This window comes from Pantherophis guttatus, chromosome 1 (assembly GCF_059756535.1).
Source record: "Pantherophis guttatus breed Tessera chromosome 1, ASM5975653v1, whole genome shotgun sequence".
Classification (NCBI taxonomy): Eukaryota; Metazoa; Chordata; class Lepidosauria; order Squamata; family Colubridae; genus Pantherophis; species Pantherophis guttatus.
The window spans coordinates 179,656,632-179,681,738 of NC_142063.1; the positions used below are offsets into that span (position 1 = coordinate 179,656,632).

At 41.3% G+C, this 25,107-nt stretch overlaps 1 protein-coding gene across 4 annotated transcripts in view; it reads right to left on the reverse strand.

The window, feature by feature from the left end:
* IFT54 (intraflagellar transport 54) overlaps positions 1-25,107 on the reverse strand; it is a 277,257-nt gene that overhangs the window by 95,514 nt on the left and 156,636 nt on the right. For all 4 annotated transcript variants that reach the window (XM_060682392.2, XM_034426210.3, XM_060682393.2 and 1 more), the window contains 2 exons: positions 11,292-11,372; positions 10,329-10,404 (listed from right to left, as the gene is read on the reverse strand). In XM_060682392.2, coding sequence (XP_060538375.1) covers positions 10,329-10,404; positions 11,292-11,372 — 157 coding nt within the window. The remainder of the gene's footprint in view (positions 1-10,328; positions 10,405-11,291; positions 11,373-25,107) is intronic.

Sequence of the window (25,107 nt, forward strand, 5' to 3'; positions counted from 1 at the left end):
AAATGCACAGAGAAACGGTACTGAGAGCAATGAATACAATACATACAAACTGGTTTAACAAAGTTTTTACTTTGTAGTAAAAAACAATTGCATAGTCTTTTAGTCAATCCAAGTCTTTAGCCATTCAAATCAATCCGAAGTTACAGATATCTTCTTACCAGACAAACAGCAGTCGGTAATAAACAGCAATTCAACTCTGATAACAAATCATGATGGTAGCATATCCATCCACATCTTCACACATGACAGTAACAGTTCCAATCAACAGTTCCAGTCAAGCAGCAAGTCAAGCAATGATGAGAGCAGGTCCAACAATGACAATAGCTCGGCTTCCTTCTTATATACAGTTTTCACTAGTAATTATCCACTTATGATAAGTGAAGTCAGCAGTGCAATGACTCAACAGTACAATTATGATAATTGCAGTCAGCAGTTAGTCAGCAGTCATTACTTATTACAATTACTCATTTACATTTACATTTACACTTACATTTAAAGTTATAGAACACATATATTGCCCGGACAACCCGTTAGACTTATACCATATCCTAACATTCTCCCCTTTGGACAGGCTAATATATCCCTGTTCAAATCCTCAAGCCATAGCTTTCGCAACACATTTTATGTTTGATTGCACCCTGCGCTTTGGTGAAATTATCAGCAACATTGTTTTCAGACATACAATATTCTAACTGAACCATATTACTTTGAATACTCTGACGAACATTTAGATAACGAATATCAGTATATTTTGATCTTGTCTTTACTGCTAAATTTGTTGCCATTTTTATAGCAGCTTGGTTATCCTCATAAATTACAATAGGATAATCTACCTTTAATACTACATCTAGCATTAACTGTTTATAGTAAATTAAATCAGTACATACTAGTGACAAACAGGAAAATTCTGCTTCCATAGTGGATAAACTAATATGTTTCTGCCTTATTGACTTCCATCCTATTAAACAATTACCTAACGTTATCGCAATACCTGATGTAGACTTTCTGGTGGTCAAATCAGTAGCAAAACTAGCATCAGCATATGCACTCAGTGTAAGATCACGGTTAGGTTCTAAATATAATGCATTGTCATCTTTAAATATCTTAATATCCACTTTGCGGCTTGCCAATGCCTATCTGTTGGTTCTGCATTATACCTTGCTAATTGGTTTACGCTATACAAAATATCAGGTCTTGACCAATTGCTAATATACGATAGACTCCCTATCAGCGATTGATAGATCTCCTTACTAAATCCAGGACTTTGGATTTCTTCATGTTGAAAATCCTGTGCCATTGGCGTTTTAGCTGGCTTACATAGCTCCATTTTATAGCGTTTCAACATCTGGCTTATTTTGCTAGCCTATGACAGTTTATACCCTCTAGCTGTTTGAACAATATCAAGACCTAAATAGTGTCTAATATGTCCTAAATTTCTAATTTTGAATTTTTCTTGTAACTGTCTAACAATATTCATTGATTCCTTGTCAGTTTTAGTTACAATTGCTATATCGTCCGTGAACAATAGCAAAAATGATACTACACCATTATTCTCTCTTTTAAAGAGACATTTGTCTGCTACACCTTCCTGAAAACCAATATTATTCAGTTCTTTAACTATACACTGGTTCCATTCAAACCCTGATTGTTTTAAACCGTATAGGCTTTTATTTAATTTCCATCAATCAGTTCGATCGTTTGTTTTCACTTCTAATGGCTTCCTCATATAAATGGTATGTCTTAATGGAGCATGCAAGTACGCCGTTTCCACATCTATATGATTAATACTGTACTTATTCTTTGCTGCCCACACTAGCATAGTTCTTAACGTGCTAGCTTTTAAACTTGGAGCAAACACCTCATCGAAATCTTTCTCCGTTTGAGCGAAACCTTGAGCTACAAGGCGAGCTTTATGGGTTATTGTCCCATCTATACTTTTCTTTACTTTAAACACCCATCTACAACCAATCAATTTCTCTCCAGGTGGTAATTTAACATCCCCATAAACACCCAATTTGGTTAAGGAGTTTATTTCTCTATTCATTGCATCCTTCCAAGCATTAACGACCAACGACCTCCCATCGTCCCGTGCGCTCCCACAGAGAGGGCCTCCTCAGGGTGCCATCAGCCAATCAATGCAGGCTGGTGACCCCCCCAGGGGGAGGGCCTTCTCTGTGGGGGCACCTACCCTCTGAAATCAGTTGCCCCCAGAGATAAGGAGAATCCAAGACCTTAGCGCCTTCCGCCGTGCCCTTAAAACCCACTTTTTCCAGCAAGCCGGGCTGGCTTAAGAAGAAATTTTAAATGTTTTAATTGGTTTGTATTTTTAATTTTGGGCCAAATTTATATATATTTTAATTGTTTTTAATATTTGTATTTCATGTTTTTTAATTCTGGCTGTACACCGCCCTGAGTCCTCAGGGAGAAGGGCGGTATATAAATTTAAAATAAATAAATAAAATAAATAAAATTATGTTCTTTTTCAGGATACAACCTGATATCTTCATAACTTGAAAGTTCTATGTTAACCTGACAAACTACAGTTGCTTTATACCTATCGGGTGGATGTCTTTCCCTACCTGATCTCCTAGGCAATACAGGACTCATTGCAGGTGATTCAATTTCATCCTCCCCTAAAACTACCTCCTCTTCTTCAACCTTAATAGAAGATTCTACATTATCTATATCCTCATCAGGAGTATCGTTACTCATTTGATGCTCAATGCTAACAGTATTGTCATCCTGTCTATAATTTGCACGCTCAAGTTTCTCCCATCCTTCGTGCTCTAGAAATTTTGCATTTGCACTACAGTACACGCTAGTAGTTCCCTGTGCCCAAAATCTAAAAGACCTATGGTTTGAATCATAGCCTACGAAAAACATTTTTCTGGCTCTTTGTTGTTCCTTCCTTCTCACAGTAGATGGAATATGCACCCAAGCTGGGGCTCCAAATGTGTGTAAGTAACTAAGATTTGGTTTCCTCCCATGCCATAATGTAAATGGTATATCACCAGTAGATGAATGTACCACGTTGTTTAATACATGGTTAGCACACAAAACAACCTTACCCCATAAAGTTTCAGGCAAACCAGAATCTGCCAACATTGTTCTAGTCATGGCTTGTAATGTTTGACCCCTTCTCTCAACATAAGCGTTGCGTTGTGGTCTATATGGAGCAGACCGTTTATGCTGTATACCTGCCTCTTGCTGCAAACACTTCTCTAATCTTTGGTTAGTGAATTCTATACCGTTATCTGTTACTAAACACATTACTTTATACTTCTGTTTCCTTTCAATAAATCTCAGCCAGTTATTTATATGCTGGAATGTTTCACATTTCGTTTTCATAAGATAACAGAATCCGTACCTCGAGTAATGGTCTACTATGCTTAGAATATAGCAGGCACCTCCAATACTGGGTTTCTTGGGTCCAATTAAATCTACAAACATGACTTCTAATGGCTTTTTGATTTTAAAACCATTAAAACGATTTGCTGGTGTTACCTTACTTTTTTGCTGATTACAGGCGTTGCAGTTCAAATACTTACTACATGATTGTAGTTTTATCCCTTCAGATAGCTTTCTTTAACGACCTGAAATTTATATGCCCTAGTCTTCAATGTAATAGATGAATACATTCATCATGTGGTTTATCATTCCTGTACACCGATTTAGAATTTGCTACTAATGCTGGGTTCTCTCTTAGAATAAATAAATCATTTTCTAATATTGCAGGAACAACCTTTCCATCTTTTTCAATAATACATTTATCATTTCTAAACGTTACTGTAAACCCAACTTGCAATAATGATTTAACAGAGAGCAAATTATACTTTAACCCAGGAATATATAACATAGGCAATGGTTCATTACTAAATGACCAACATGCAACACCCTCACCAGCTACCTTAACCTTCCAACCATTTGCTAATCTAACATGTTGGTTACTCTTATTCATTTTTACAAAGTTTTTTCTATTCTTAGTAATAGATTGAGAAGCACCACTATCAACAACCCACCAATCCTGGTTAACATTAGTTGTTGAACTGGATATAGCTAAATTACAACCCTTCTTGGGTCTATTATTATCCCTAACAGACATTTTCTTATTCTTACAATACTTAGCTATATACCCTTTAGCCCCACAAGCAAAACATCTTTTTACAACATAGACAGTTGAATACATTTTGTCTTCTTTTGGTTGGTTTACTCTCAACTGATCCCTTTCTTGTCTTCTTCTGAATTCTTCCAATAACCTACCGGTTACGCCAGCCAATGTGAGGTCAAAACCTCCAGTGAAGAAACATAGTCGTCATAACTATCGTCAAAGAAGAAAGAATTATATAGACTTGCTGTAGTTCCGAGAAAACAAGTTCCTTTTCATGCAGCTCCTGGAAAATTCTGGTCATGGATTCCAAATGAGCCATCATATCTCTTCCTTTAAGAAGATGTTGCTTAAACAATTTCCGTGTGAGATTTATATGAGCACCCACAATATCACGAACATATAGTCTCTTTAACTTGGTCCAACACCTAGCAGCAGACTCTTCGCCACGAATATGGACAAGTTGCTGGTTACTCAGTGTCAGTCCAATTATGCAAAGAGCTCGTTCGTTGTCTCTGGCAAATTTGGCTAATTTCTTCGCATCTTCTTCATCATCAGGATTCCATGTTGTTACATCCGGTGGATTATTTACTACGTCCCAAAGTCCTTCTCTACGCAGAAATAGATTACATTTTGTAGACCAGGATACATAGTTTGTTCCATCCAGCCGGGTTATCATGGAAATATTCCATAACTGATCTTGTGCCATCTTCACTTGGATTATATATCACAAACACAGTTTTCTGTAGTATTCACATTAACTCTCAGTTTAGCTCTGAACAATTCTAGTTAGTTCTGGTTGGCTCTGGGCCCATAACCAATGTTAAGGATATTGTTGTGTTACCAACCAGCAGAGTAAATGCACAGAGAAACGGTACTGAGAGCAATGAATACAATACATACAAACTGGTTCAACAAAGTTTTTACTTTGTAGTAAAAAACAATTGCATAGTCTTTTAGTCAATCCAAGTCTTTAGCCATTCAAATCAATCCGAAGTTACAGATATCTTCTTATCAGACAAACAGCAGTCGGTAATAAACAGCAATTCAACGCTGGTAACAAATCATGATGGTAGCATATCCATCCACGTCTTCACACACGACAGTAACAGTTCCAATCAACAGTTCCAGTCAAGCAGCAAGTCAAGCAATGATGAGAACAGGTCCAACAATGACTATAGCTCGGCTTCCTTCTTATATACAGTTTTCACTAGTAATTATCCATTTATGATAAGTAAAGTCAGCAGTGCAATGACTCAACAGTACAATTATGATAATTGCAGTCAGCAGTTAGTCAGCAGTCATTAGTCATTACAATTACTCAGCATTACATTTAAAGTTATAGAATACATATATTGTTCCAGAATACATTTAAAGTTATAGAACACGTATATTGCCTGGACAACCCGTTAGACTTATACCATATCCTAACAAGGACTATATCAGAAGCTGTGCAATGTGCACAGTGATAAAAAAAAAGACTAGGGAGACCCCCCAGGGCTACTGCAGCAAGTGGCAGATCTGTCCCAGCCCTGGGAGATCGCTATGGATTTTATCGTTGAGCTCCCTGAAAGTGGTGGGAATATGGTCATTTGGACCATGATAGACCTGTTCTCCAAGCAAGCCCACTTCACTGCCTGCTCTGGGATCCCCTCAGCAAGAAAACTGGCTAAGCTATTCATTAAGCAAATTTACAGGTTACATGGCATCCCACGTAAAATTATTTCTGACAGTTCACCGCAAGGTTCTGGAGAGAATTAATTAAGTTCATTGGGTCCTCGCAAAGGCTTAGTTCGGCTTTTCATCCGAATACAAATGGGACCTCAGAATGAGCAAACGCTATGGTGGAGCGGTATTTGAGGTGTTATGTCAACTATCAGCAGTCCAACTGGGCAGAGCTGCTGCCATTTGCTGAAATGGCATACAATAATGTGATGAGTACTGGTCTAACCACTTTTCAACTCACTAGGGGCATAGAGTTTGTCCCCATGCCTGAGCTCCCTAGGGAACCCCCCTCCTCAGTATCCCTAAATGAATGGATGGACTCTTTGAAGGAGTGGTGGGAAAATACCAAGCATGCTCTGCAGGAATTGGCAAAAACCTATAAAACACAAGCAGAAAAACAGCGTAGACCCCAAGAGCCATTTCCGTTTGGGAGTAAGGTTTACCTCTCAATTTAACCTTAAGTTAAAATTCCATTGTAAGAAGCTGGGACCAAAGTTCATAGGCCTTTTCCCAATAGAAAAGTTAATTAACCCAGTCACAGTGCAGCTTAGACTCCCTCACCTGCTAGGGAAAGTGCATCCGGTCTTTCACAGTAGCTTGTTAAAGCCGGCGGTAGGCTCCCTGATCAGGCCGGTAGATCGGGCAGCCCCGAAACCAGGGGTGAAATGCTCCCAGTTCGGACTGGATCGCCTGATCTGGTAGCGATGGAGGCGGGTGGTTCGGAGAACCGGTAGCAAAAATCCCTGCCCCCCCCATGCCCAGCTGAGCCGCATGATCATTAGAGGCTTTTTTTCTTTTAAATGGCTCTGACGATCCAAGCTCTGACGATCCCAGCTGTGTTGCCTAATCGGCAATCAGGCAACTCAGCTGGGATCGTCAGAGCCATTTAAAAGAAAAAAAGTATTTTTCTTTTAAATGCCTCTGACAATCCAAGCTCTGACGATCCCAGCTGAGTTGCCTGATCAGCAGAGGGTTTTTAAAAAACCCTCTGACAATCAGGCAACTCAGCTGGGATCATCAGAGCCTTTTGAAAGCATTTTTTTACAACCTCTTCACCGAAAAAATGGTTTTAAAAGTAAAAAAAAAATTGGCCATGCCCACCCAGTCACATTACCCCCACCACCACCAAACCACGCCCACAGAACCGGTAGTAACTAATTTTAGTTTTCACCACTGCCCCAAACCAATAATTGTGCAGGGGGAGATGCATTATGAGGTGAAGATGATTTTGGATTTAAGGATGCATAGGGGCCGATTGCAGTACCTTGTGCATTGGAAGGGATACCCCCTTTCTGCGGCCACCTGGGTCAAGAGCTGAGATGTAAAGGCAGATAGTTTGATTAAACAGTTTCATGATGAATTCCCTCAGAAGCCTAAGGGGCCTCCAGGGGGAGGAAGAGGGGGTGAGGTGAGCTTTGACTAAATTGCCTCTGTATGTTTTTATCTTGCAGGAAATCCTCTTCAACTGAGGGTGGGGGGGGCAGCCTGTCAATCCTGAAGCTGACCTGGCTGAAGCCATCTTGGTAGGCGAGGCTATTGTGAGCTCTATGAATGACATCCCAACCACCATCTATGAATGAATCCTATTGATCTCAATGGAATGTGTTTCTTGAATAGAAATCTCACTGTTAAAAATATGTCTATTTTTGATTCAAAGAAGCCCTAAACAATCACCCCAATAGGTTAAAAGCTCAGATGTAATTATAAGAAACTATCAGCCACCAAAAAGGCCCAATACACAGTTACAGTATGGTCTCAGCTAGAAAACTAAGCAAAAGGTTCAAGTTCAGCAATATTTTGGAACACAATATCTAGTATACTGAAGGAGCATAAGATTTTACTTGATATTCCCATCTCAGCTTCAGTTTGGGGGGATTTTACAGTCTTTATTTGTCAACTCCAACCATAATCACATAGAAAAGATGATACTGAACTATCAATTCTTGATAACCTCCTTTTTTAGCCACCAGTGACAGAGCATGGGATATCTCAGAGGATGAGGGAGACCTCCTGGATGGGTCTGTGCCTGAAATAGGATCCCATGGTTTCCCTCAACCCTCAGTCATCTGATGTTCTACGTAACAACCCATGTATTCGTTTAACAAATGTATTGGGGAAAACAGGGACAGGGAGGTCATTAATTATGCACTTCATTTAATGTAGTCTTCAACTTACAACACAAATGGGCAGGCTCCATCACTGTCATTAAGTTGAGGACCAGCAAAAGCTACAGGCTTTTTTCTCCTCAGTTGTGCCACATGGCCCATCAAGGACGCAGCCTTCTCTACCTTGATTCTGAGTTTTGGATATCTTGGAAAGATAAGTGAGCAAATTGTGACTGAGTGGGGGTGGGGACAAGTCCATGGAATCTGGTATGGTGGCAAGTGTCTCTGAGGACCTGGCAGGGCAGGGCAGGATGGTGGTGTGGGGAGGTTATTAGGTGGGTGCGTGTACTGTAGTGTGTCTGCAATCGGTCATAAGAATAAATGACTGCAGCAATGCTGCAGGATTCATATCTTTGAAATGGGTTTGTATTTAGTGTCAGCGTTCCAGAAAACCCCAACTCCAATTAAGACCTCCGAGGCAAGCATTTCTTAAAGTTCCATTTATTAAAGTTGGTATACTGGCACATCTGGGAAAACCCAAATCTGAGAGGTTCGGGTTTTCCCTCAGTAAATCAAAACCCCAAATCTAGCCCCTGCACCCATCAGTCTGTCACATGGCCCAATCATCATCCTTCCTAACCTGAGCCATCACTGAAACCACTCCTCCTCCAGATGCAGAAACACCATGACCTTGACCGAAGGGAAGAATGCTATTATGTCTAACTACAATCACTCTCCTGAATCCCCCTACTTTCCCAAGCACAAGATGATGCAAACTTTAAATGAATGGGAGAGTTTTTCAACAGAGCACAGGGTGCCTTAGAGGAAAGCCCTCAGAAGCCTACACAGGTACAGGTTTGCCTGTCTCAAGGCTCCCAATGCTATTTCCACCCCCTGAGGCACCCTGTGTTCCACTTCTTATAGGGTTACCTGTGATCCTTGAGCTTCCTTCCAACCCAGCAATCAAGGGTAGATTACAATACACAGACTTTACAAACTCCAGCCTGGAAGGAGAGATCAGGGCAAACAGAGCTTGGAAACTGCAGCCTGGAAGGAGAGATCAGGGCAGATGGAGTTTGCAAACTCTGACATAGAAGGGGAGATCCCACCCAAGGACTTGCAGGACTCAAGCCTGCTGCAGAACCTAGCAATAACCAATTTACCTTTTTGTTTTTTCAGCTTCTGAGGCACTGGCCCTGTAAGATCAGTTCCTTTCAAAGCCAGTCTAATGGCAAACTCCTTCTATTTTTCAACAGGTTTTATTCTTTTAACACTGAAAGGGTTTTTTTAAAGGAGCCTCCATTTTTTAAGCTCTAGAAATAAGCTCTAGAAATAAAGAGAACCTCCTTAAAAAATGGAACCACCTTAAAAAAAGGGAGGCTCCTTGGGGAAAAAAGGATCTATAGCAGGGGTATCAAACTGGCGGCCCGTGGGCTGGATGCATTATGTGCAGGCCATGCCCATCTCAGCTCCACGAAGGGGGAAAATGTCATGAAATGTCATGTAATGGCAACGTGATGCCACTAGTCTGACACCCATGCTCTATAGTATCAGGAATAGAACCTGTTGCAAAATAGGAGGAGTTGTACATAAGGTTAAGAAACTGATCCTGCAGGGCCAGGGTGAATATGAACGAGAATGTTTCAGCTATTGCTGAATCCTGGAGCATGCTTGTCCGGCATGTCCTTGGGTGGAATATCCCCTTCTATGCCAGAGTTTACAAACTCTGTTTGTTCTGATTTTCCCTTGATTGCTAGATGGGAAGGAAGTTGGAGGCTTGCAAGCTCCAGCTGATTCACACCACTGTACATGCCTAATCTCCACTGGGTAGATGAGTGGCTGTAGAGACCCAGCCGGGAGTGAATGAACACTACAGCATCCCTGCAGTCTGTTTTAAGAGCGAATAACTGTGGGGATGCTGCAGCCATCATAACTTTGAAACCAGGTTGCAACTTTGGGGAAGTTGTTGTAACTTAGAATGGTTGCTAAGTGCCCTGTCGTAAGTCAAAGTCTACCTTTATTGTGTATAAACAGAGAGCAAATCCCACTCCCTTCTAGTACTAAACATGTTATCTTGTTTAGTAAACAACTAATCAGAAAAAGCCCCAAGGATTCCACAGAGAAAAAGAGGGAGGTAGAACAGAGATAGAAAGGGGAAAAAAGCAAATAAATGCTTATAGAGTTGGTCTCTTAGGAGCTCTAAGTATTCAGTTTCTAAATAGACTAGTCAGAGATCAGAATTGCCTTTTCACTCTGAAGAATCAAAAACATAACTGGCTCCAAAAGGAAGAGCCAACTTGAAGAACGCCTCTATGTCATTTAGAATTGTTATGTTTTGAATCATACTCCAAATTCTCAAGAAGTAATAAATCAAGAAGATTTCTTTTAATTACCTTCACTTGAAGTTTTGTTTCGCTGTCTTGGTCCTTTTGTTGCATGCTGCTTTGATAATCTTGCAGAATTTTCATTCTTAAAAATGTACATAAAAGCAAGTAGTGTATGTGTATTTGTCTAGGTCTGTGTGTGTGTGCGTGCACACACACATAGTATTCATACATTTTAGAATATTATTTTTCCCCATTTTCTGAATGTACTGTATAATGATATCATACATACTCAGATTTTAAACAAGCAAATTATAAGGGGAACTGAGTCTCTACTAAAATACTCTTACAATTTGGATACAATTGCAGGAAATCCAAACTGGGAGCTGTTGATTTCTTAAAGCCCTATTTTCTATAATCCAAGCAATGGTATGTTCAGAGGGCAAAAAAACAATGTGGTCATTCATAGGAAAATAAGAGATATGTTTTGCTTTACCATCTGAGGATTGTTTTCCTTAATTGATAAATGAACAAGCATAATGTTTTGGTTTCATTTATTTAATCGAGTTCTCTTTTTCCAGTTTTATGAAGTGTGAACAGATTGCATTTTAGAGCAAATTTATGCAGAAATACTGCAAATTCAATAGGGTTCACAAACAGTTAAACATCACTTCTCATGTCTTTTGTTCGCTTTTGTGCATGTTGCTTTAATTGCTTGCTTTTGCAAAAGCCACAATTTACAGGTTTGTATTCAATAGATAAACACTAGGTATAGAAAAGGTTCCTACATACAAAACAATAAACCTCTAATTTTATGTTACAGGGATTTCTCATTTAGCAACTGCATTGTTTAGCAAGTATTTGCAGTTATATTGGCAATGAAAAAATAACTTCATAACCAATCTTTGCATTTTTAGTATTTTAACATACATGTTTCAAACTATAAGCCACATATGCTTATTGTCACATGTCTGTGGAGGGTAACAGCTAATATACTAGTAATCTGTAAAACGACTATTTTCTGTTACTTACCTCTTTATCAAATTCAGCTTGATCTTTATTTATAGACTTTTCTGCTAGTTTTTTAGCAATATTCTCTTCAGATCCTGTGGGCTGAGAGAGAATAATTTTTAATAAAATGTCTAGAATCATTAACAGACTGTACAAGTAGTCCTCAACTCATGATGGCAATTGGGACTGGAACTTCTGTTAAGCAATGCAGTCATAAAATGCAAAGCTCAAAGAAGCGCAGTGAGGCTTGGGAAAGGGCACATAGGGATGTGAGGAGCCATGACAAGGCTCAGGAAGAGTATGTGGGGGTACCCGAAGTAGCCAATGCAGCTTCAGTGCAGAAGGGCAGGAGAAGATGCACAGGAGGGGGAGATTTGCCTCAGTGACTTGCAATCTTCCCTGCAGCTTCTCCACTGACTTTCCTGGGAAGGTGGCAGGAAAGGTTGCATGTGGCAATCAAAAGATCATGGGGTGCTGCAAGTGGTTTGCAAGTGCAAACCAGTTGCCAAGCTCCCAGATTGTGGTCAGAACTCCAAGAACTATGGTTATAACCACCATTCATTTAGCACCATTGTAACTTGGAACAGTTGCTGAGCTAATAATCATAAATTGAGGACTACCTAAATTACCTTTTTATAGTTTTCTGTGGCAAACCACAGCAGTAAGCAATACTATATATATGCAATTCTGCTCTCAAAGTCTGAATCAACAAACCCCATTATTAATGAACACAACTGATTTCAGATTCATATAAATTAGTCCATGGATTAACACAGTGATGGGATTCAAGTAATTTAACAACCAGTTCTCTGCCCTAATGATTTCTTCCAACAACCAGTTTGCCAAACTGCTCAGAAAGTTAACAACTGGTTCTCCCAAAGTGGTGCAAACTGGCTGAATCCCACCACTGGATTAATTTAACAAATTCTTGATAGTCATAGAAATTTCACTGATACACAGTGACTATATTTCATATCACAGCTGAAATGGTTATTTGTTAATAAGTTGTCACATATTAATTTATTACAAATCAATACGGTAAGATGGTTCTGCCCCAGGCGCCTGATGGAACCTGATAGAGTCCAGATGGAGCTTCGGCCATTTCCTGAGGCTCTGGCACACGCCTCGACTAGTGACCTAGTGGCCGCCTAGGACAGGGCGGCCGCTGGAGCTCTGGATCGGGTCGTGCCTTTGCGGCCTCTGACCCGGCGCTGATCTCACCTAGCTCCTTGGTTCACTGAGGAGCTGAGGGAGATGAAGCGCCGGAAAAGACGCCTAGAGAGTAGTTGGAGGGCCAGTCTTTCTGAATCCGACCGGACAATGGTAAGATCTCATATTAAGAATTACCTAGTGGCAATAAAAGCAGCAAAATGTACATACTTTGCTGCTCTTATTGCATCATCAGATAATCGCCCGGCCGCTCTGTTTAGGGTGACCCGCTCCCTGTTCCACCAGGAAGTGCGGGAGGACCCCTTGGAGGGTAAAGCTGAGGATTTTGTTCAATATCTGTATGACAAAATCACTCAGATTCGGGAAGATCTGGACTCCGACTGGGTAGTTCCAGGGGGATTGACTGAGGCAGGTCTTGAGAATGTTATCTGGGATGAGTTTGATCCTGTGACCCCTGACGACGTGGACAGGATTCTGGGTGGACTGAACACGACCACATGTTTATTGGACCCGTGCCCCTCCTGGTTAGTGCTGGCTTCCTGGGAGGTGACGCGAGGCTGGCTCCAGGGGATTATAAATGCTTCGTTGGGTGAGGGTGACTTCCCCGCCGCCTTGAAAGAGGCGGTGGTGAGGCCTCTCCTCAAGAAGCCTTCCCTGGACCCGAACTTCCGGCAGCTCCGTAGGACGTTGAGGGCGCTCCCTGGGTGAGCGCTAGCCCCGTGATTTTGTTAGCCGCTAGAACAGCAGAAAATCAGCTGTCTAGCGGCGAAGAACCTTCCCCCCCGGGAGAAGAGGGGGAAGCGAGCAGCCAGGTGCAGGGTAGAGCTCCATAAGAGCCCTAGAATTAATTCTGGGGCTCGAAAGGTGTGAGCTCCCCAAAAACCTGGGAAAGCTCCAAAGCCGGGACGCCTCTGCTAGCCAGAGCAAAACGCCACGTCCGCCCCTGCTACAAATTGATACAAAGTGAAAATTGAAGCAGGCAGAACAAAAACAGGAACTACATAATTGCAAGTATTTATACTTTAATTCCTTTGAACATCGCTTCTTTTCGAGCCTCTAAGAGCGGAGCTGGACTGGAAAGGGAGGGGAAGATGGCGCTGGCTCGTTAAGACAAAGAGACGAAAGTGAAAGTTAAGAAGAAAGTTCTTACAGACTTGTTAACTCATTAATGCCTATCAGCTAAAAACTCTGCTTAAAACTTTTTGGATTTAACCTTATATCTTGGACTTTGGGAATCAAAATTTAAAGATTTTAAAGATTTTCTGATTTTTCCTCGCTGGCTATAAGAACTTTAAGAATTGTTTCTGAGACTGTGTGATTTTAAAATGGCTTCAAAGCAGACAAAATTGGTGCTGCCTAAAGCAGGGAGTGCGGGAAGTTCCCCAGCTCAAACTAGCAGGTTGCAAACTTTATTGCCTCCAGCAGATACACAAGCTCAATTACAACCACAATCACAACCACAAGCACAAATGTTAACACTTGAGATGTTTCAGGAAGCTATGAAAGAAATTAAAGAAGGTTTTAAAGAGGACATTGCATTTGCATTTAAAGGAGTCTCAGAACAAATGGAAGAAATGAAGGACATAATTAAGACAAGAAATCAACATATAAGGGAAGATATAGTTCTTGCACTCCAGGGACTGGCAAAACATGTTAGTCATGTAGAAGATAGAATTGATGAGGTTGTTCAAGCCAATGAGATTTTAGATGGTAAAGTTGAGGAATCACAAACTAAGAGTGAAAAAACAGAAGCTGAAATGTTGTTGACACAATACAAGATGATGGAATTTGCTGTGAGAATAAGAGGCTTGAAAGAAAATTCTAAGGAAAATTTGAAAGAGATTTTTGAAGATGCTCTGGCACAGTTTATAGGACAGCCCAGAGGTGAACTCGAATGGCAAATTGACCGGATCTATCGTGTTAACTCATGGGTAGCTAGACAAAGGAAACTGCCAAGAGATGTTGTGATCTACTTTGTCACCAGAAGGATTAGAAATGAGATTTTACAAGCTGCTTATAAAAATAAGTTGCAAGTGGCAGGACAAGAAGCTGCAGTATTTAAAGAAATACCACCCAAAATGCTGAAATCCAAGAAAGAGTATGCTTTTTTGGTAGATGAGCTGAGGAATCGACAGATACAATACAGATGGGAAGTCCCAGTTGGATTATCGGTGGACTATGCAGGAGAGCGATATCGTCTCAATACAATATGCAAAGCAAGAGATTTTTATAGTAACATACTAAAGGCTGGACAACCACCAGTGCTGGGAGTTAAAAAAGCAAGAGAGGCGACAGAGGGAAGGAAAGAGGACCTGCAGAGGCAATTGGAAGGCAGAGCTATGAGTATGCAGGGGAAGGTACTGCAACTTTCAAGTGCTGTTCAAGCATGGGATATAGCTGAAAAACAAGAAGAAGGCAAAGATCAAAGACAAACCAGAGCAGCTACTAAACGGAAAGTCGAAGAGTTAAAAAAGTTACAAGAGCAGGCTTTATCACAAGAAGTGAATACTGGTGCAGAAGCTGTGGGAGGGGCGAGACCCAAAAGAAAATTCCAAGAGGATTATCAAGCGGTTCTCACCAAGCTTCGAGAGTCTGAGGATCGCTTCTAGGTTTTTAACCTGGAATGTTAATGGTTTAAACTCACCACAAAAAAAGGAAGAAAATATTTCACCACTTGAGACAATTTAAAAATGAAATAATATGCCTGCAGGAAACACATATAAGGACAACTGATCAAAAATATTTAATAAATACAAAATTGGGAACACATTTTGTTGCATCAGCCCCAGAAAAAAAGAATGGAATAGTGATCTACTTGAAAAGATTTGATGGCTAAATTAGTTGAGGCAGATCAACAAGGAAGATTCCTGGCAATTGAGATAATGATAGAAGGAAAGAAAACACTTTTATTGGGGATATATGCTCCTAACCAACAACAAGAGAAATTTTATAAGTTGATACATACAAAATTACTACATTGGGATTATAATTCATGTATATTGATGGGAGATTGGAACGGAGTGATAGACCCTAGTATTGATAAGAAAAGAATAGTACAATCTACTAAATTGCGATCCAGGCTGCCGAAGACTTTTTTTTGATATGATGGAGGATATGGAATTAAGAGACATTTGGCGTGAACGGAACTATAGAGAACAAGATTTTACCCTTTTTTCAGATAGACATCAATCCTTTTCAAGAATTGATTTTATATTAATTACAAATGATTTTTTTTCCAGGGTAAAGAAGATAAAGATTTGTTCCAGAATCTTAACTGATCATAGTCCAGTTTGGATGGAACTGGAGTGTGGGGAAAGATCTAGGAGATCTTGGCGGATAAATGAAAACCTTTTCAGATATAATAATAATAATAATAATAATAATAATAATAATAATAATAATAATAATAATAATAATTTTATTTCTATACTGCCCTTCTCCCGAAGGACTCAGGGCGGTGTACAGCCTATTTAAAAACACAGAAACAAAACAACAATTAAAATTTAAAATCATTAAATAATTAGGCTCCAATTAAAATCCCAGAAATTTAAAATACCCCAATTTAAAAACGTTATGTTAATAGCCCGGCCTGGCGGAACAACAGGGTCTTCAGAGCGCAGCGAAACACCCGGAGGTCGGAGATCTTACGTATTTCCGGGGGCAATTCATTCCACAGGGCTGGGGCTCCCACAGAGAAGGCCCTCCCCCTGGGTGTCGCCAGCCGACATAACTTGGCCGATGGCACCCTGAGGAGACCCTCTCTGTGGGAGCGGACTGGTCGGTGGGAGGCTATTGGTGGCAGAAGTCGGTCTCGAAGGTACCCGGGTCCTATGCCATGGAGCGCTTTAAAGGTGGTAACCAACACCTTGAATCGCACCCGGAAGACCACTGGAAGCCAGTGCAGCTCGCGCAGGAGGGGTGTCACGTGGGCGCAACGAGTTGCACCCATAACCACCCGCGCGGCCGCATTCTGGACCAGTTGGAGCCTCCGAGTGCTCTTCAAGGGGAGCCCCATGTAGAGAGCATTACAATAGTCCAACCGGGAGGTGACAAGGGCGTGAGTGACCGTGCGCAAGGCGTCCCGATCCAGAAAGGGCTGCAACTGGCGAATCAGGCGAACCTGATAAAAGGCCCCCCTGGCCACGGCCATCATGTGCTCTTCTAAAGACAGCCGTGCGTCCAGGAGGACACCCAGATTGCGAGCCCTCTCTGTGGGGGGCAAAGATTCACCCCCAATAGTCAGCGATGGCACCTGCTGACTATATCGGGGCGCCGGAAGCCACAGCCACTCGGTCTTGGAGGGGTTGAGTCTGAGCCTGTTCCTCCCCATCCAGGCCCGCACGGCCTCCAGGCAGCGGGACATCACATCAAGGGCATCATTGGGGTGGTCTGGGGTGGAGATGTACAGCTGAGTATCGTCAGCGTACAGATGACACTTCACCCCAAAACCACGGATGATCTCACCCAGCGGCTTCACATAAATGTTGAACAGGAGAGGCGAGAGGACCGACCCTTGCGGCACTCCCCATGCGAGATGCCTCGAGGTCGACCTCTGTCCCCCTGCCAACACAAACTGCGAGCGGTCGGAGAGGAAGGAGGAGAACCACCGCAGAACGGTGCCCCCTATTCCTAACCCCCTCAACCACTGCAGCATGACACCATGGTCGATGGTATCAAAAGCCGCTGAGAGGTCTAATAGGACTAGGACAGAGGAGCAACCCCTGTCCCGAGCCCTCCAGAGATCATCCACCAACGTGACCAATGCTGTTTCTGTGCTGTACCCCTGCCTGAAGCCCGACTGGTATGGGTCCAGATAGATAGCTTCATCCAGGTGCCGGGGAAGTTGTCGTGCCACCACGCTCTCAACAACCTTCGCCACAAAACGAAGGTTGGAGACTGGACGATAGTTGGCTAATTCAGCCGGGTCCAGGGAAGGCTTCTTGAGGAGGGGCCTCACTACCGCCTCTTTCAAGGCAGCAGGAAAGGCACCCTCACTCAAAGAAGCATTTATAATCCCCTGGAGCCAGCCTCGTGTAAACTCCCGGGAGGCCAGCACCAACCAGGAGGGACACGGGTCCAATAAACACGTGGCGGCACTAATCTTACCCAGAACCCTGTCCACATCCTCGGGAGTCACAGGATCAAACTCCTCCCAGATGACATTCTCAAGACCTGCCCTCGTCTCCTCCCGTGGACTCATCCAGTCGGAGTCCAAGCCATCCCGGATCCGAGCGACTTTATCATGCAGGAATTGCACAAAATCCTCAGCACGACCCTGCAAGGGATCTTCCCGCACTCCCCCCCGAAGAAGGGAGTGGGTCACCCTAAACAAGGCGGCTGGGCGGTTCTCTGCAGATGCGATAAGAGCGGAAAAATGGTTAGACTTTGCCGCTTTTATCGCCACTAGGTAGGTCTTGATATAAGACCTCACCTGTGTCCGGTCGGAATCGGATTGACTAGTCCTCCAAATGCTCTCTAGGCGTCTTTTCCGACGCTTCATCTCTCTCAGCTCCTCAGAGAACCAAGGAGCCAATTGAGATCGGCATTGGGTCAGAGGCCGCAAAGGCACGATGCGGTCCAAAGCTCCAGCGGCCGCCCTTTCCCAGGCGGCCACCAGCTCTTCAGTCGAGTCGTGTGTTAGGGTCTCAGGGAACGGCCCAAGCTCCGTCAGGAACCTTTCGAGGTCCATCAGGCGCCTGGGACGGAACCATCTAGTTGGCTCCGTCTCCCTGCGGCGGGGGAAGGCGGTAGGAAAGTCTAGTTGGAGGAGCGAATGATCTGTCCATGACAAGGGTTTAATATCTAGGTCCCCTCTACCAAGATCATTCAACCACTGACCAGAGACAAAAATCAGGTCCAGAGTGTGTCCCCCTATGTGAGTTGGGCCTTGAACTAACTGGGTCAGGTCCATGGCCATCATGGAAGCCATGAACTCCCGAGCCGCCTCTGACACCTCACCCGCGGATGGAAGGTTGAAATCCCCCATGACGATAAGTCTGGGGGTATCAACCGCCACCCCGGCAATGACGTCGAGTAGCTCGGGCAGGGTCGCTGCCACGAGAAAAATGTGAGAAAAATGTAATAGAATGTAAAAAACTAATGAAGGAATTTTTTGTTTTTAATATGAACAAGGGAACATCTGAACAAGGGATATGGTATGGGATGCTAGTAAAGCATACATGAGAGGAGTTTTGATAAATATGAATAATGCATATAGGCGTAGACAGGTGCAAAAAAGGAGAGAATTAGAAGAAGAGATCAAGAAAAAAGAAAGGGTGTTAATTGATAACCCAGGGGATAAGAAAATTAAAGAAGAGATCAGTTTATTATGTGGGCAATTTAATATGATGCTTTCAGATCAAGTGGCAACCAATCTACAATATGCTAAACATAATACTTTTTGTAATGCAAATAAACCAGGTAGATGGTTGGCTTACATGCTGAGGAAAAAACAAAAATCTCGTACCATAGAGAAAATAGAGTACAAAGGTAAAGAGGTGTATCACCAAAATATGATTAAAAAGGCATTTTTAGAATTTTATGCAAGACTGTATACTGCAGATAAAATACAAGGTGCAGAGATAGAGACATATTTGGATAGACAGAATATTCCTATAGTTACAGAGGAACAAAGAGAACAGTTAAACCAATTAATAACAGAGGAGGAGATCCTCTCAGCAATTAAACAGTTAAAAATTGGTAAGGCTCCTGGTACGGATGGATTAATAGCTGTGTATTATAAATATTTACAACTGGAGATGGTTGTACCTCTTAAAGAATTATTTAAGAGAATTCAGTTGGGTGAAGGGGTACCACCTTCATGGAAAACAGCTTTTGTTTCGTTAATTTCAAAAGAAGATCAAGATTTGACACATCCCAAAAACTATAGACCCATATCATTATTGAATACAGATTATAAAATATTTGCTAAGATATTGGCAAATAGGTTAATGCTAGTAATGCAAAAAAAGATTCATGCTGACCAAACTGGTTTTATACAAGGTAGACAAATGAAAAATAATGTAAGACAAATTGTCGACATATTGGAATATTTGGAAAGGAATAACCAAATCCCTGCGGTGCTTATATTTTTGGATGCGGAAAAAGCTTTTGATCGATTAGATTGGCAATTTTTATTGAGAGTGGCTAATAGGATGCAATTTGGGAATTGCTTTATGCAGTCCATAAAAGCAATATATCAGAAACAGACAGCTCAGATAATTATTAATGGCAGTTTGACAGAAACTTTTAAAATTGAAAAAGGTACGAGGCAGGGATGTCCCTTATCGCCATTATTATTTATATTAACTTTGGAAGTGTTGCTAAACAAAATACGTAATATAGATGAGATAAAGGGAATCAAAGTTAGAGACTATGAATATAAGGTACGGGCATTTGCAGATGATTTGGTTATGACCTTAACTCATCCAGTGGAATCAGCAAAGGTTTTGATGGATATAATAAAACAGTATGGTCAAGTATCTGGGTTTAAGATAAACATTGGAAAAACAAAGATGATAGTTAAAAATATGACAACAAATCAAAAAGAGGAGTTACAAAGGGTAACGCGATGTGAAATAGTTAAAAAAGTTAAATACTTAGGAGTTTATATTGCTTCTTCTAATGGTAAATTGTATAAGTATAATTATGAATTGATATGGCATAAAATACAAGTCGAAATGGATAAATGGAAAAAATTACAACTGTCCTTGTTGGGTAGAATAGCAGTTATAAAAATGAATGTTTTACCTAGGTTTTTATTCCTCTTTCAAATGATACCAATACTAAAAAAGGATGCCAACCTGGAAGAATGGCAGAAAGGTATTAATAAGTTCGTATGGCAAGGTAGGAAACCAAGGATAAAATTGAAAATAATGCAGGACATACGAGAAAGAGGAGGATTGAAAATGCCAAATTTAAAATTGTACTATGAAGCAGCTGTTTTATCAGCAATTAGTGATTGGATTAATCTAACAAATGGAAGGATATTGAATATTGAAGGGCATGATCTGGTCTATGGTTGGCATGCTTATTTAGTGTATGAAAAAAGGGTGGATAGAGCATTTAAGAGTCATATATTGAGAAATGCTTTATTGCGTGTCTGGAAGAAATATCAATATAAGTTAAATGAAAAGATACCTATATGGACAGCACCCAGGCATGCAATAGAGAACACGAGCATAGAAAGTAGACAGGATGTAATTACATATATAGATATTCTCATTATGGAGGGAGGTATATTAAAATTAAAACCTGTGAATGTGTTGAAAGAGGAGAAAATAATTCAAACTTGGTTTCAATATGTACAATTACAAGCCAGATGGAGAAAAGACCAGAAAACTGGTGTTATACAAAGTGATGAAAATTTAATTAAACAAATTAGAGACCAAAGCCCAATGCACATAAAAAGATTGTATAATATATTGATAGAGATGGACTCGGAAACAGTTAGTTAAGGACTGTATGATAAAATGGGCGCAGAATTTTGAACAGCCAATAATGATGGAAACTTGGGAAAAAATATGGGTGACAAATGTGAAATTTACCAAAGCGCAAAATTTAAGGGAGAACTTTTATAAAATGTTTTATAGATGGCATCTAGACCCAAAAAAGTTATCTCGCATGTATCCGAATGTACAACCAAAATGTTGGAGAGGTAACTGTGAGGATGCCACTTATTTTCACATTTGGTGGACATGTAAAAAGGTTAAAGCGTTTTGGATAAAAATTTGGTGGATTTTACAAAATATTCTTAAAAAGAGGTTGAAATTTACACCACATCTGTTTCTGCTGGGTATAGTTATGGATTGTACAGTTATAGAGACTAAATTGATTTTGAACTTAATAACTGCAGCAAGACTGTTGGTGGCACAATATTGGAAGAAGCAAGATTTACCTACAATCCAAGAGTGGACAATGAAAGTTACAAACCTAGCGGAAATGGCAAAAATTTCGGCGTACTTGAAGGATCATTCAAATGAAAGATATTTAAGAGACTGGAGAAGATGGATAGATTATATTCAAAATAAATATCGGAATAAGAAATTGCAGATAGGTTATGAATGATTATATAGATATTTGGTGTGTCTTTAAGTAATTAAGCTAGGCGGGTAATTAGGGAATTGAAGGAACAAGAGATGTGGAATGTTATAATTATTTAGACTAGGATTGATTATGATTGTTGAACGTTATACCCTGTAATTTGTTCTGGGAAGAGGAGGGGGGAGGGGAAAGGTTGGGGTAGGGAAGGGGGGGGGAAATATGTAAACTTTTTGTAAAACTTTTCAATAAAAAAAAAAAAAGCCTACCCTGGACCCGTCGTGTTGGCTAATTATCGTCCGGTCTCCAACCTTCGTTTTGTTGCGAAGGTTGATGAGAGTGTGGTTGTGCGACAGCTCCCCCAGTACCTGGATGAAATGATGTATCTGGATCCGTTCCAGTCAGGCTTCAGGCCTGGGTACAGCACGGAAACGGCATTGGTCGCGTTGGTTGATGATCTCTGGAGGGCTCGGGACAGGGGTTGCTCCTCTGTCCTGGTCCTATTAGACCTCTCAGCGGCTTTTGATACCATCGACCATGGTATCATGCTGCACCGGTTGGAAGAGTTAGGGGTGGGGGGCACTGTATTACGATGGTTCTCCTCCTTTCTCTCCGACCGGTTGCAGTCTGTGTTGGCAGGGGGGCAGAGGTCGACCCCAAGGTCCCTCATATGTGGGGTGCCACAAGGGTCGGTCCTCTCGCCCCTTTGGTTCAACATTTATGTAAAGCCGCTGGGCGAGATCATCCGTGGTTTCGGGGTGAAATACCAGCAGTACGCTGATGACACCCAGCTGTACATCTCCACCCCAGACCACCCCAACGATGTCCTTGAAGTGATGTCCCGGTGTCTGGAGGCTGTGCGGATCTGGATGGGGAGGAACAGGCTCAGGCTCAACCCATCCAAGACCGAGTGGCTGTGGTTTCCGACGTCCCGATATAGTCAGTTGATGCCATCGCTGACTATTGGGGGCGAATCGCTGGCACCCAGGGAAAGGGCTCGCAACTTGGGTGTCCTCCTGGATTCACGGCTGTCTTTAGAAGAGCACTTGATGGCCGTGACCGGGAGGATTTTTCATCAGGTTCGCCTGATTTGCCAGTTGCATCCCTTTCTGGATCAGGACTCCCTACACACAGTTACTCATGCCCTCGTCCCTTCCCGCCTGGACTACTGCAAAGCTCTCTACATGGGGCTCCCCTTGAAGAGCACCCGGAGGCTCCAACTGGCGCAGAGTGTGGCCGCGCGGGTGGTTATGGGAGCAACATGGCGCTCCCGTGTGACACCTCTCCTGCGCGAGCTGCACTGGCTCCCGGTGGTCTTCCGGGTGTGCTTCAAGGTTTTGGTTACCACCTTTAGAGCGCTCCATGGCTTAGGACCTGGTTATTTACGGGACCACCTACTACCACAAGCAGCCTCCCACCGGCCGGTACGCTCTCATAGAGAGGGGCTCCTCCGGGGGCCATCAGCTAAACAATGTCAACTGGCGGCCACCAGGGGGAGGGCCTTCTCTGTGGGGGCACCCACTATCTGGAACGAGCTCCCCCCAGAGATATGGAGGATCCCGGATCTACGCACTTTCCGCCGTGCTCTTAAGATTCTCCTATTCCAGGAAGCCGGCCTGGCCTAATTTTCTCCCCTGTTTTAAAATTTTTTAAATTGCAATTTTAATCTGTTTTAAATTATTGGGATTTTTTAATTGTCTTGGGCTAAATTATTTAATCTGGTTTTAATTATGTCTTTTAACTTTTGTATCTATGTGTTTTATTTTGTGCCTGTTCACCGCCCTGAGTCCTTTGGGAGTAGGGCGGTATATAAATCTAATAAAAGATAAAGATAAAGATAATACAGATAGTCCTCAACTTACAGCTACAATTGAGCCCCAAATTTACATTGCTAAGTTAGAAATTTGTTAAGTGAGTTTTGCCCCATTTTACAACTTTTCTCACCATATTTGTTAAGTGAACCACTGTAGTTTTTAAATTAGTAACACGTGAATCTGGCTAATTGTCTACTAATTCTTAAATTAGTAACATGTGAATTTTCAGTGCTGTTGTAACTTTGAATGTTCACTAAATGAACTGTTGTAAGTTGAGAACTACCTGTAATGTAAAACCATACTCAATTATATCACATTACTAGAATAAGATCTAACCAAATAAACCATTATTTTCACCTGGAACAACTTAGAAATCTCCCAGTGAAATCAATGAGAACAACTAACTTGATTGCATCATTCTCTTAGGAGTTAAGTACATTCAGAGCTTTCATTGTTTTTGATGTCATAATATTGCTATGTTTAAAAAGTAAAATACTAGTTATTCTAAAAGACTTTTATGGTATTTACTATTTACATGACATAAACAATGAAAGTTCTGAATGTATTTAGAACTTTCTTTTTTTTTTTTTATTGGAAAAGTTTTACAAACAACAATTTTTTTCCCCATTTCCCCCCCCATCCCTCCCCAACCCCCCCAAACCCTCCCTCCCCATGACTTCCCCAAGGTGAAATCCATCCACATTATATTATGTCATTCTTTACCCCCTCTCTATTCCCCTCCCTGTGCACATAATTTTTTCATCACAATAAACTATTTCACCCCTTATAAACTATACATTTCTACTCAACATTTAGCTAAAAACTATCTGATACTTCCTAGTTTGGTATTTATTCTGCACATAGTCTATCCAATTCTTCCACTCCCATACATAGCTCTCTTGAGTCCGGTCTTTTAGGTATGCTGATATCTTCGCCATTTCTGCGAAGCTGGCTATCTTCAAAGTCCATTCTTGAATTGTAGGCACATCAACCCTTTTCCAATATTGACCAATCAATAACCTGGCTGCTGTCAACATATGCAATATCAATTTTGTTTCACTCACTGAGAAACCCTTAACTATACCCAATAAGAACAAATGAGGAGAAAATTGAATTTTTCTCTTTAAAACATTTTGCATAACCCACCAAATTTTTATCCAAAAAGCCTTAATTTTCTTGCATGTCCACCATATATAATAATATGTAGCATCTAAACAATCACATCTCCAACATTTCGGTTGAACATTAGGATACATACATGACAATTTCTTAGGATCTAAATGCCACCTATAAAACATTTTATAAAAATTTTCCCTTAGATTCTGCGACTGTGTAAATTTAACATTCTGAACCCATATTTTTTCCCATGTTTCCATCATAATTGGTTCTCCAAAATTTTGCGCCCACTTTATCATACAATCTTTAACCAATTCATTTTCTGAATCTCTCTCTAACAAAACATTATAAATCCTCTTAATATGCATTGGGCCTTTCTCTTTTATCTGTCTAACCAATTCTTCTTCATGCAGCATTAAACCAATTTTTTGATCTTCTCTCCATCTCAATTGAAGTTGATTATACTGTAACCAAGTTAGATTAATCCCTTCTTCCAACAGGGTCTTCAATGTCTTTAGTTGCCATCTGCCCCCATCATTAATAAGTACTTCTTTATATAAAACCCCCCCGAGTGACTTTATATTTATATTCCGTATAATATGACCAAGATCCAACCACAACGGTATTTTATAATCCCATTTGAATCGGTGCTTCTTTCATACTCTCATCAAGGAGCTTCTAAGTATATGACTATTAAA